This window comes from Strix aluco, chromosome Z (genome assembly GCF_031877795.1).
Source record: "Strix aluco isolate bStrAlu1 chromosome Z, bStrAlu1.hap1, whole genome shotgun sequence".
NCBI lineage: Eukaryota > Metazoa > Chordata > Aves > Strigiformes > Strigidae > Strix > Strix aluco.
Window position 1 is genome coordinate 80511358 of NC_133971.1, and position 12793 is coordinate 80524150.

Below are 12793 nucleotides of genomic sequence, written 5' to 3' on the forward strand. Positions count from 1 at the left end.
CCAAGACACAAGAACTAAGATAAATTTCCTTATGTAACATTTTATCACTGTTTTGCACACCAAAACCTCATAGAGCACCTCTATAAAACTGAAATAGTTTAAAGACAATGAAGGACACATTAATAATTGATTTTGGGGAATGGCAAATGTATAAAGAAAAGTTTTCTGAAACATTATCAACTGATTATGGGAAATTTCAACCTTGAAATATTTTGAAAGACTTATCTGTTAGCCTCATGGTTTTCATCAGAAAGAAAAAATGAAAGCATCAAATGTAAAATGCTCTATAAAAATATAAAATCACTGAAGTTTACATCTAGAAATCAGTAATAATGACCTAGTTTCAATTGTGGCTGTTTTTCTATACTATGCCCACAGAGCAAGGATAGTTGTATAATTGAATTAGTCTATTTACACAAGTATATATGTTGTGAATGTTAGAAGAAATCAGTCTCATACTACACAAGCTTTAGTATAAACACTGTAAGCCTTGTAAAACAATCTTATCAGTCACAAGACAGCTCATCTACACTTCATAATATATTTAATTAGTGTTTATGGGTGTTAGATGGGACAAAATAATACAAAGTTCAACCAAAACAGATGGGGCTCCAACAGGATTTGTAAAATGGGTTACTTCACTGCTGGCAGCCTAGATCTCATTTCAGAGAAGAGTCAAAGCAGAACTAAGGAAGAAGAAGAAGAAAAAATTCACATAGAAGATCTGAAAAACACACTTAATCCAGAAACTTTTTTTTTCATGTTTTTCCTCATTAATTTTGTGGTTTTGAAGTAATATGGCAGCCCTCTGGCCTAAGGTAGAGGAATTGCCTACAAGAGGATATCTTTATTTTGCTTTTAGGCTATAACCTTGGTATTACTGCATGTTTTGTGTATCAGAGAAGGAACCAAGAAAGTAGATAGCATTGTGAATCTCAAACCTGTACACTGTATCGGCATTGCTTCATTAATGGGCATATCCCAACCTCCTGTCTCGCAAAGGCATTTATGAATCTTTACAACAACAGTGACTTATTTTGGTATCCCTTTCCAGAATATATTGTATTTAAGGAGACTTGCTTTTAACATTAATTTAAATAATATTTGAAATCTATAGAAATAATATTGCTGGAATAAGCAAAACTTCACTAGGTTTACAGAAAATCTCACTTTTTTTTATATGCTGCACACAAACTTAGGGATTTTAAAATCAAAATACGGTTGTGGCACAACTAAGACCTGTGTTAAAAAAATAATAATTTCATTTTAATTCATAACTTGTCTTGCTCATATCAGTGACACTACTTCTGCTGAAAACTTAGATTTGATTTACAAAAGCAAGGTCTTCATTATTAATTGTTAATACCCATGGACATTATTATTTTTAATAAGAAGCAAGAATACTGACATGATCTCCTTTTTTAAAAAAAAAAAATCAAGTACATAAATATTTCTTCTCTTCCAAGCAAAAGCAATTTTACTCCTTCTCTCCCAGCTATTTCAGAACTTTAACTCCTCTACCTTTTTCCTTCCCTTCCTCCCTTCCCTGCCACATTGTAGATTTACCTCAGACAGTTCTTTTTGTTGTAAGTATTGCACACTTCCTTTTACATTTGATATATATGTCCCTGAGGGGTGTCAGGTTTTGTTTCATTGCCACTTCTACTGTTTCCACATTTGCTATCTTGTGGACAGCCAGCAGTCTCACCACTGGACATCTGAAGCCAGTCATCTACTGAAAAGTCTTCTGAAGTTAGCACACTGTTTCAAAAGGAAAGAGATCTACTTGATATGTGGTAAGCATGATTTTGTACAAAGTGCAGCATATACATGAAAGGTAGTGGATTTGTTTCTCAAAATACTTCAGTGGTTTTGATTTATAACTCCACAGACCTTTTGCCTAAGATTTTTTAAATTATTCCAGTCTGTTTGCGATATAGCAGAGACTGCAGATTTAGTAGTTTAGATTATGGTGTTATTTAGTTTAACAGTGGCTTCTGCATTCTGGATACTGTTGGCTCACACTCATACTTCAGGGTTAAAGTAACAGGGAAACGAGAGAATGGGTTGACTTGTAGTAATCATGAACATGGCTTGCAAACAATTTATCTGAATAACTACCAAGAGATACAGTCAATGGGATGAATACTGTATATGTTTGGCTGTTTCCTAGCAGCTAAATAAACAAAAACCACACTATGTACTCCCTTGTCCAAGTTCAATGTTAAATACTACATCTTAGCTATTATTTATACAGAAAAAAAATCTACTCTGTCTCCTGACTGGTTATACAACAGCCATAAAAGATGGCCTATAAACAGTTAAAAAGCAAAAATCTTTTCTTAGCCGGGACAGGAGAGTGTGGGAAAGTGACTAAGAAAGACACCCATATGGAGTCTGAAAGTTAGGCTGTTGTATGCAAGCTTGGGATGCTTTTGGTAAGAGTTAGATGAGACAGTTGCATACGCTCATTAATTATTGTAAATGTCACTTTCTTTTATGTTTAGTTCCTTAAGATTAAAGAGTGCCTTGGTTTGAGAGGACTGACTGAACATTGCATTAACCCCCGGTTTCAGTCTTCTGAAGGGAACAAATGCAGGCACCCAAATCTAATTACATCTGTGAGGTTAAACCCAGTTGGTTGTGCAGCAATAGCTGAGCAAACACTGAGTTTGCTTGGGTACAGGAAGCAGTGGAGTTGCAGCAGCATGAAACTCTGCATGTGCTAATTTTCCCTCTTTTTCAGCCTCTCATTTAGAGTTTGGTCAGAGATCAAAACAGTACACCACAGCTTGCAGTACAAATGAGACATGGTCTACTGATAGAATTAGTCCTCAGTTTCTAAGGGCTAATCTTGCAAGGTGCTGAGTGGTTCCCACCCTATCAATTTCAGCTACACTGAGAGTACTTGACAATTCCTTTTAATTTGGGGTTACAAATTCTTAGTTAAAGTCAGGCACAGGTTGGCAGCAATGGAGGTTGTTATAGCAGGAGAGCATCAGTACCTGATAACAGATGGTAACATAGTGAATCATATTTACTGATGCAGAAAGTGTACAATATATTGAACATTTTTAGCAAGGTAAGTATTTTACAGTTTGAGTACTTTCTGGCATGACTATTTGTAATTAAGAAATTGCAGTCTGGATATAGGCTACAGAGGAGTTTTGTTTTAAGGCTTTTTAACCATGTATTTGCTCAGCAGTTGAGAAATCTGACAAGGTAGTAAATTCAGCTGCAGTAAATGACCCCAGTAATACTACAGATTTCAGAAGTAATCTGCATACCCCTGAGCCATTCACTAAACAGTATCGTCTGGGACTAAATGTGAATTGGGAGAAGCAGTGTTTATGTGCTGTCCGTGGCTGTAAATGCAGCTATTCTGCAAGCATAGCTAAGCCATCCAGGTTCACTGCGCAGTGAATGGGAGCAGTAAAACTCTTGAGACCGGGATTTAGAATAGTTGTAAAGGGAGTACAGCCCACTGCCAGGTGAGGAATGGAGCTAAAGTTCTGCCTCTTGCCTGGGTTTAGGTGCTTATCTGCACCCCTGAGACAGGCGCCTCAGACTGACTGGGAAGCCATTTGTTATGCTCAGGCAGGATGGTGTACCTGAGCACTGATCTCTGCTTGACCTTAGGGTGTAACTGATAAAAGACAGTTGCAGAGGCCGTAAGCATCAACTTAATGTCAGCCTATCAGTATACACTCACAACTCCCAACTTCCAGACAAATATTCTACCTACTGGGCTGCAGAGTAATTGAGATACTAGCCTTACTGAGCATTGCCACCATGCAGCCAGAAATGTCCGCAATTCATGGAAATAATGAGGATGCTGGCAAGAGGCAACTCGCTTCAGGAGCTGGCAGGAAGCATAGGGTTCCCTTCTGGTTTTGTGACTGACATCAGAAAGTCATAGATAAAAGGTTTACAAATATTCCTGCTTACCTCTCTTATAAAACTCCGGTTTCTGTAGAAAAAACTCCATTTTAGCCCTCTTCCTTGAGCTGCTCATGAAGTGAACTGCCAAGAGTGAGGTGGAAGAGGGGAACTGAATGGACAGGATAGACAGAAGTAAGAGTTGAAAAGAGGGAATAATGGGATGCAGTAGGGGAAAAAAAGGTCTTAATAGTGTAAGAGTTAGTGAGGAAAGGAAAAAGGAATAGGAGTAATGAGGCTAACGGGCAGAGACTGAAAGATGAGATGACATTGGTGAAGGAGGAAAAACAAGTTTAGAACATCAAAAAAGTTTAGAACATCATTAGAAAGTGTAATGCTAAGAGTTACAATAAACTGTGGTGTCATTTGGGACTCTGATTGCTTGATTTATTGAACATTGCTAGGAGCATTTATCATGCCAGCAGCCATAGGCTTAGCTATTGTGGGCCTCAGTGACATCTGGAAGGACGAGTACTTGGTCTTTGATGGAAAGTCAGAGGTCACTGTCATAGCAAACCATACATCTCTGTGTAGCACCTGTACATCTTTTTGTTTTGTTTAAAGTGACTATTGCTGCTGTTTAATATATTTTTTTTAAAAGGGAAAAAAAAACATAATTGCTTTGGAAATTTCAACACTGAATTGAAAATAATAAGCCTTGGTCCTCTGGTACAAACTTCAATGCTTTTATCTTTTTCCCTCCATTGCTATTAAAAAAAAGGGGGCAAATAAAATATGTAATGTTAAAAGATGTTAGCTGAAGGTTTTTTCATCCCATAGGCTAGGTTAGACAGCTTAAAATAGTTTTTAAAAACTTACGGAGGATTGGACAGGTGATAGTTTAAGCTATTGTTTCATATTGTAATCTAAGTTGCTAATTCAGTTTTTATCATGCAAAAATATTTAAAGTTTTTATTAAGAATTAAGCAGTATTTAAAGTCATGTTACTAATCCCATTTTAACTGTCATTCTTTTTAAAAAAGCAAAGACTTTTTAGCAATGGACCAGTGCTAACTCACTCCAAAAATCAGTTAAGATGCTCTACTCTACTCACAGTGAAATTCTTAAATCATGATAGGTCCACCCTGCTAGTGTATTTTTAATCCAAATCATCACAGACTTACAGTGATGACCCAAAGAAGCCAATCTACTTAAAACTTCACCATGATTTGAGTGGCTTTGTTTCAGTGGCTTTATTATGGACTGCTTTGGCTAAGTATTGTGGCTGCATAGAGTGGCAATGACTGCTTGGATGGACAACTGCAAGCAATGGTGTAGCGGACAGCTGACTTGATATCTGCCTAAAACCAGAACAGGCTTAAAGAAAATAAACTATAAACTCAGAGCATTTACTTGAATATTACATCAGAATATTAGATTGTAACTGCTAATAATAGAGTTCTAGTGAAAATTATACTAAAGCTTAAAGCTAAACATTTTTTTAATATTTTGTGTCACTTATCTGTTGGTGGGAACCACTAAGTGTTGCTCCTACATCCCTCACCAGTTAGTGCCTATGTTTTCAGACTTTAATGCTACAGTGTCATTTAGAAATGACTCTGTCATTTTGAGGAAGCTTACTGGATGGGTACATTGTGGTTTATGTTCTAAGAGTGAAATGGTATTGATCCTTTAAATGTTCTACCTCCCAGAGCTGTCTACAGACATCAGCAAGCTTTTCTGTATTAGTGACTAGCAAACAGTCCTTGAAATTGGAGAAAAAGCAGAAGTTCAGTTTGTTTTGAACTAGAGTTTTGTTTGGAGCATATAAAAGTGGAGACAGTTTTTTGTTATTGTTTTGGAGGGTTGATGGTAATTTTGTGTTTTGGAAGGTTTTGGATTTTTTTCCTTATCTCTGCCCTTTTGAATGCTCTCCCATATTAGAAATATTGGACAGATGCCATATTCTATTGCCCTGAGTTCTGTATATTCCCTACAGTGGCAAGTCTGCATATTTTTGTTTTTCTTAAGATTTCTGATATGTGTTTATATGTAACAGGATCATGTTTAGAAAAATATATAAAGAAGATACTTTGGGACGGAACAGGGTGCCCTGATGCTTACTGAAACATTTCTAACAGCTTTACTAATAGGTGGAAAGGGCAGCACAAAATGAAAAAAATTTACTTAGTCTAAAGGAGGCTGAATCCACCTATGAGCAGAAATTGGCGGACCTGTGCATTTCCTCAATAATTTTCTCAGTCACTGCTCACACATTATCGAAACACATTCAGTGTCTTGTTTCTCTCTCTTTAGGTAATTTTGCCCATTACATTTTGAGACAATCTTCTTGCATAAATTTTATAATCATGTAGCTCCATGGATTTCAATTTCTTTTTACCTTATTTACACCTTTGTAAATGTTTTCAGGTTCCCAGGAATACAAACATAGACGTTTCTTGTGTTTCTTTTTTACATATTTGGGGTAATCAGTTCAGTACAATCTACTGAGGTGAGCTGAACTTGAGACAAAACTAGAAATGACAGGAGCCAATTTTCAAGACTGAAAAAGCAATTGGAAAGACATACATTGAATTCCCTTGAGCCAAGACCATTACTTCCAACACCAACTGTCCTATCGTTCATGAAATTACTTGTAAAGCTCTTCAGAAAGTTTCTTCAAGATGGTGGTGTAATGTACATAGTTACAGGGATTGCAGCACACACAGAGATACTGTTGCAAATAACACTCAGGGTACCTGGATGTCAGCAGTGTACAAATTTAGGGATCAACTCTAAAGATCACCTTCATTTTCTAACACTTCCATTTTCAGTATTTGAATCAATAGAATGACCTCAATATATAACCTAGCTTTTCCTCACTGAAATCAGCCATTCCTGCTGTAACAGTACTGGAATCATCAGGTAAATCGAGGGCCAAATTGGCTAAGAATCTAGAAATTTAAGAGCCACTTACAATAAATACAATAAATGGAATAAATAACCAACCATATTTCCAGACTTCTTGTTCTATTCAGTTGATGCTGTGAAACCAGATACCAACCGTATTAGCTTTCTTGAAGACAGTAGTCTTTCTCTGTGGATGGCTTTCAGTTCACCATTACCAAGCATATGAAAATAGGCTGAGGCTTAGAAAGGCAGTCAAGAAGTGTGTTGACATGACACTGAAAAGAACCCTGTGGTCAGAATAAACAGTGAGCAGAACTGTCAGAATAAATATCCTGTAACTATGTAATACCCTCACCCCTTTCTGATCCACGTGGGAAGGATAAGGTTCAGGACCAAAACTCCACCAGAATAAATCAAGTTCTGATTACAACTTCTAACTATGATTAAGGGAAAGGCAGCAAACATGGCTGCTGATGTCCTAACTTGAATAGCTAAAAAAAACCTCTACAAAAGCATCATTTGTAACCAAGCTGCCATAACTTGACACAATGACAGTGTGTTACCATATTACACTGTATTTCTGATACAGTCACAAGTTCTGTATCCTGCCTTGTAAAAGTCTTGCTGCAGTAGAAGAGAATTTAGTGAACAGCACTGAAAAGTCATCTGGAAATCTCCCTTCAAAAAGAAATTATTTTCTTAGAGGCAGAGGGTCCTAGCACGTGACAGATTTGTGTTCTCATTAAACACTACCTATTTTTCCTTGTAATTTCTGTTCTCTCCTTCAGGCGCAAAATCTTGTCAAGACAGGAATAAATACAGAATCTTTTTACCCTCACTTTTTTAGCTATTTCCACTTAAGAACAAGTAAGATAATAACGATGGTTTGTCCCATGTTTGAAATCAATAATACATGATTAATACAGACTTGCATGATGAACAAAGACTGCAACGACTGAGCTCAATAGCGAATAGTCCATGGGAGCTGTCAGAGCTGGGTGGGTATGCAGAAGCTGAATTTTGTGAATAATCTCTCATTTTTTTTAATTGATTCTGTTTCTACTACAGTCACACCTGTTTTTATCAATTATTCACTTTGCACTTTGGTGAAAAATACTTGGTTTTGCCGCCTGGACCATTCCTTCCGAGCTATTTTACGGTTATTATTTTATTACATTAGCGCTCAAAGCCTCTAGCCTGGATTAGCGCCGACAGCCCGAGTCCTCCCCGAAGCCCTTAGGTTTTAGAGACAGCTTTGCCTGAGACTGAGGGGAGGGGAGCGCGGTTAAAAACCACGATGGTCAGAGAGGGACTGTGAACACGTTAATTGTCTCTTTACTATTTCCATGGGCACGCATCCCCCTCGCGAGGACGGCGGCGGGGGCAGGCAGGGGATGGCACTCGCTTAAGGTGGGCTCCCAGGTTTTCCTGCCCGGGGCAGGGCCAAGCAGAGGAGCTCTGCCCGCGGTGCCGCTTGCCGGCGCCCCCCCGCGGGTTGGCGCAGGAGCGCAGCCGCCGCGGGGGCGGAAGGGCGCGGACGCCGGCGGAAGGGGGCCGGCGGCGGGGCGGGGGAGGGGGGCGCCGCCCGCAGCGGCCGCGCCGCCGGGAGCGGCGGTACCGGCTGGCGGGGGAGGGCGGCGCGGGACGGCGTGTCCCCTTCCCCGCCACCCCCGGGGCAGAGGGCGAACGGGCCCCGCTCCCCCGCCGCTGCCCGGCGGCCCCCGCCCGGCCGGGAAGCGCCCCTCGCCCCCGTGCCCCGCCGCCGGCGGCCTTGCGCACCGCGCCGCTGCCCGCTTCCGCCCCGGTGCCGGCCCGGGAGCCGCCCCGCCGCCCGGATCACTTGCCATTTCCATTTCTCCGCTGCTCGGGAGGAGGCGGCAGCATATGCCCGGGGCGGGGGGGAGGAGGCGAGGGCCGGCGGCGGGGCCGGGACCATCGAGCCCGCCGCCTCCCGGGCCGCCCGCACGGCTCTGTGCATCCGCCTCTTCCTTCCCCCGCGCCGCCTCCGCCGGGGGAGCTGGCGGGGGCCGTACGTGCCGGGCCGGGAGCGAGGGGAGGGTCTGCGGCTCGGCGTCGCTGCAGCAGCGCCGGCCCCGCCGCGCCGCCAGGGACCGGGTGCGGGCGCTGCCGCCGCCGGCTCTCCGCGCTGCTGCTGCGCGGCGATCGCCGCTGCTGGCGGGAGGGGCAGGGATGTGAGCGGTCGGGTCGGCTTGCCCCCCCCCCCCCCCCCTTTTTTTCCCCCCCCGTCCCCTCTCTCCTCCAAAAAAAGACCAAACCAGCCAACCAACCCCAAAAAACCCAGAGGGCGTGGGGGGTGGGGGGATCCCGTCTCGCCGCCGCCACCCTGCGCTGGATCTATTGTGAGGAAATTGCCGTTCGCCGGCAGCGGCGGCACATCTGGGCGGGCACATCTGGGCATGCAACATCGGCTCCCGCCGCCTTCCTCCTCCGTCCTCCAGCCGGCCGAGCGGATCCCTCCGGGCCGCCGGGGAGGCTGCTGCTCGCCAGCCCCAGGGTCCATCTTTCGGACTGAATATTAAAAACTGGCAGCGCGGGGGGGTGGGGTGGGGTGGAAATAAAGGCTGCTTTTTTTTTCCCCTGGGATTTATTTCATGGGGATGTGTTCAAGACAAGAGAGGATTCAGAAGGATATTGACGTTGTGATCCAAAAGTGCAAGGCGGAGAAGGACTGCCTGTTTGCAGGTGAGTTTCTCTCCCGGGCGCCAGGTTGGCGGCGCGGAGGCTGCCGCCGCCCGCCCCAGACCCCGCTCCCGCCGCGGCGCGGCTGCCCGGGCTTGTGCCCGTGCCCTTCGCCGCTGTTCCCGGGAGCGGGGGCCGCCGCCGAGTCGGCGTGTGCCTGCCCTCAGCCCCTTTTTCCTCCTCCTCTCCTTCCGAGGGCATGTGAGGGCAGATGAGACCAGGCGCCGGCCGGGAAAGGGGAGGGGGGGGGGGGGCATCCCGAGTCAGGGAGCGTGGCAGTGGCCACACGCAAAACCAGGCGGGTGTGGGCGAGTGTGCGGCTGCGTCCCCCCCGCTCCTGGCGCAGCCCGCAGCTCTGGGGCGAGCGCTCAGCCGAGCGCAGCCCTGGCGCTTTTCGCTCCGGTGGGCGCTACGCGGTTGTTTTCCGGGCAGCCGGGCTCCTGCCATCCTCGGTGCCTGCCTTTATCCCCGCCCGCCTGCCCGGCTTCAGGGCCAGGGGCATGGCGAGCAGTAAACGCCCTTCCTTTCCGTGCGACATCCCCCTCTCCCCGGGATTTCTCGGCTTCCTTGCCGGTGCGGTGCCGGTCGTGCTGAGCCGTCGCAGAAGCCTGGCTGGTGGCTGCCTGTTGCCGTTTCTGACAATGGAAATCCCTGCCGTTGCCATAGCACCGGGCACTTGTTGCGAGGGCTGGGGGGGAGATGCTGCATTTCCTCTGATTCACCCCGACCCCCCTTCCACCCACCCCCGCGTCGGTGGCTGAATGCTGGTCTGTAAAACCTCGGCTATTTCAGCCGAAATAAAGACGAGTTGTAATAACGCAGCTCTCCGTCTTTCAGATTTCAGGTACTCAGACTCCACCTTTACCTTCACCTATATTGGAGGCTCCAAAAGGTACTTTTTTTTTTTCACAGTAATGACTCCCTTCATTTCCTGCTGGCAGTGAGGTGCAGTGTTTCAATACCGTGGCAGGCTTTTTTGTTTCCTTTTGCAAGGAGGATCAGTAAATCATGTGCCTTCATGCAAACGTAAACTGAGGAGGAAGTGTCGAGGGAGGTGATCAGAATGGTGATCCTAGTTGTCGAAGGCTTTTTCCTCTCAGTGCTGCTCTGTGAAGCTTCACTGTTTCTCTTTTCTTTAAATTTATGTGGATACATAGAATTTCTGCTGTATGTAAACTTAAACACAGCAAAGACATCAACATATATAAAGTTAATTCATGTTAAAACACTGGGAAAAGTTACGATTTTAATAACAAATAGGCCAAATTTCACATCAGCACCTTATTGTCTTGTGTGAGAGCCATGACAGATGCAAGACTGTCTGCAATTGACTAAATCAAATTCCTGAGACATTAAGTGAAATGTCAGTATAGCTTATATGGCTGAAAAATGTTTCTATTGAGTATTAAAGTATTATTTATAAGTGGTTCTGAGCTTTTGGTTATAAACTGGATTGTGCATGTACACAATATAATTTTTTAATTGTATTTCAGCATTTGTTGTGTTTGTTTTCAGAAAGAAATACATGTAAAAGCTTGAACACATCCTTTTCATTTCCCTGACTCTTGGTTATTGTTTGCTTAGTAAGATGTTAACAGTATCTCCCCTCCCCTCCCCTCCCCTCCCCTCCCCTCCCCTCCCCTCCCCTCCCCTCCCCTCCCCTCCCCTCCCCTCCCCTCCTCTCCTCTCCTCTCCTCTCCTCTCCTCTCCTCTCCTCTCCTCTCCCCTCCCCTCCCCTCCCCTCCCCTCCCCTCCCCTCCCCTCCCCTCCCCTCCCCTCCCCTCCCTTCCCTTCCCTTCCCTTCCCTTCCCTTCCCTTCCCTTCCCTTCCCTTCCCTTCCCTTCCCTTCCCTTCCCTTCCCTTCCCTTCCCTTCCCTTCCCTTCCCTTCCCTTCCCTTCCCTCTGAGCTGTATTAGATTTGGCAAGAAGTCTTGGGTTTTCTGTTTATTTTTTTTCTCAGTTCATCTGATGACTTAAGCAATTGTTTTTCTTTCCCGGAGTCTGTCAGGTTTAAGTAGTATATTCTTTGCAAGTGAACCTTTCAGTGCAGGCAGAGCTCCCATAGCCATTGGTTCTCTCTTGTGTATGCTTCAGGGTCTGGCTGCAGGATCAGGCTCCCAGATGGTCCCCAGGCTGCAAGATTGCTCAGAAAAATGCCTTCCCATCTCACTACCCTGCCTCTTCCTACTACAGGAAAAGACAACTTCTGTCATTTTCAGTGGAGCAGAATAGTTCACCAAGTAGCTTAGAATTCATGTATATTTAGATTGCTTGTAGTATATGCTTTCATTTAGGGTTTTAGTATATGTTTATTTTGATCTTGTTTTAAAAGACAATTTTGAAAGGCTTGACACAGTAAAAATTATATAACAAATATTATTTATCATGTAATTAAAACGATTGAAATTGAAAGTTACTTTGCACTGTTTTCTAAACCAAATACTGCAGCAAGAAACCAGGAAGTTAAACCTGTTGTTTCCATTTTCCAAGCTGAATAAAGTAAAAAGCCTAAGGGCATAACTCACAGTAAACAAACTGGTTTATAAATGTTCAAACAAAGAGTTGTCACTTCTACGAGAGATGGAAGAGGGCCTTACATCTCACAGCCTTGAATTTTAACTGGGGTCAGCATTAGGAAACTATTGACTGGGAACTAGTCTCAGGACCTTGAAAATTCAAACTGAATTGAGGAACAAACATTATACAGAAATTGGTGAAAAGTGGTTGTTACTTAAAGCATACTCAAATTTCACTTTCCATGTCACATTTTAAGGATATTTAAAAAGCATCCTTTGAGATAAGGGTTTCATGTTCTCTGCTTGTTTGTATTATGATTTAGAAAGACATTCTGCAATATTCTTAGTGTACAGTGGTGTACCCAGTGGCAGGCTTACGGTAGTAAGCTCTATTGTGAACTACATAAAATGAAAACCCGAAGCTCTGACTTAAAAGCCAAACTTCAGTTTCTCACATCACAGATGAGTTAGTGGTTTCTTCTTAGAGAAGGTGCTGGCTGAGCAGCAGCTGTATCGCACCATGTGCAGCATTTGGGCAAGTCTCCAGTACAGGGTCAGCAGCAATGATTTGTACATGGTAACGGTATAGGAGAGCATAAGGCTAAGGATCTTTTTCTTGCAATTGGCCATGATATTTTTCTTACTGCCACTGCTGCAGCTGTGAACTTCTGGAGTGGTGACCCCATTTTTTGACTATTATGCTCAGGAGTTGTGCCTAAATGACAAAACCTCTTGTGCCTCTCTGACAAAACCATGATCATAGACTTGAGTATTAGCCAACAGGCCTT

At 43.9% G+C, this 12793-nt stretch overlaps 1 protein-coding gene and 1 long non-coding RNA gene across 3 annotated transcripts in view; one reads left to right on the forward strand and one right to left on the reverse strand.

Annotated features, from left to right (window-relative positions):
* Positions 1-4015: 4015 nt before the first annotated feature.
* On the reverse strand, positions 4016-8881 carry LOC141918295 (uncharacterized). Its single transcript, XR_012621651.1, has 3 exons — positions 8634-8881; positions 6944-7076; positions 4016-4191 (listed from the first exon to the last, which is right to left on the reverse strand). It is a non-coding gene; the product is annotated as an uncharacterized LOC141918295 (long non-coding RNA).
* A 165-nt stretch (positions 8882-9046) lies between these two features.
* The window catches only part of PARP8 (poly(ADP-ribose) polymerase family member 8), a 125640-nt gene continuing 121893 nt past the window's right edge, over positions 9047-12793 (forward strand). The window contains exons 1-2 of one of the 2 annotated variants that reach the window (XM_074812588.1): positions 9047-9492; positions 10327-10381. In XM_074812588.1, the coding sequence (XP_074668689.1) occupies positions 9402-9492; positions 10327-10381 (146 nt within the window). In that variant the 5' untranslated portion in view covers positions 9047-9401. The remainder of the gene's footprint in view (positions 9493-10326; positions 10382-12793) is intronic. The other variant, XM_074812587.1, reaches the window with a different exon arrangement.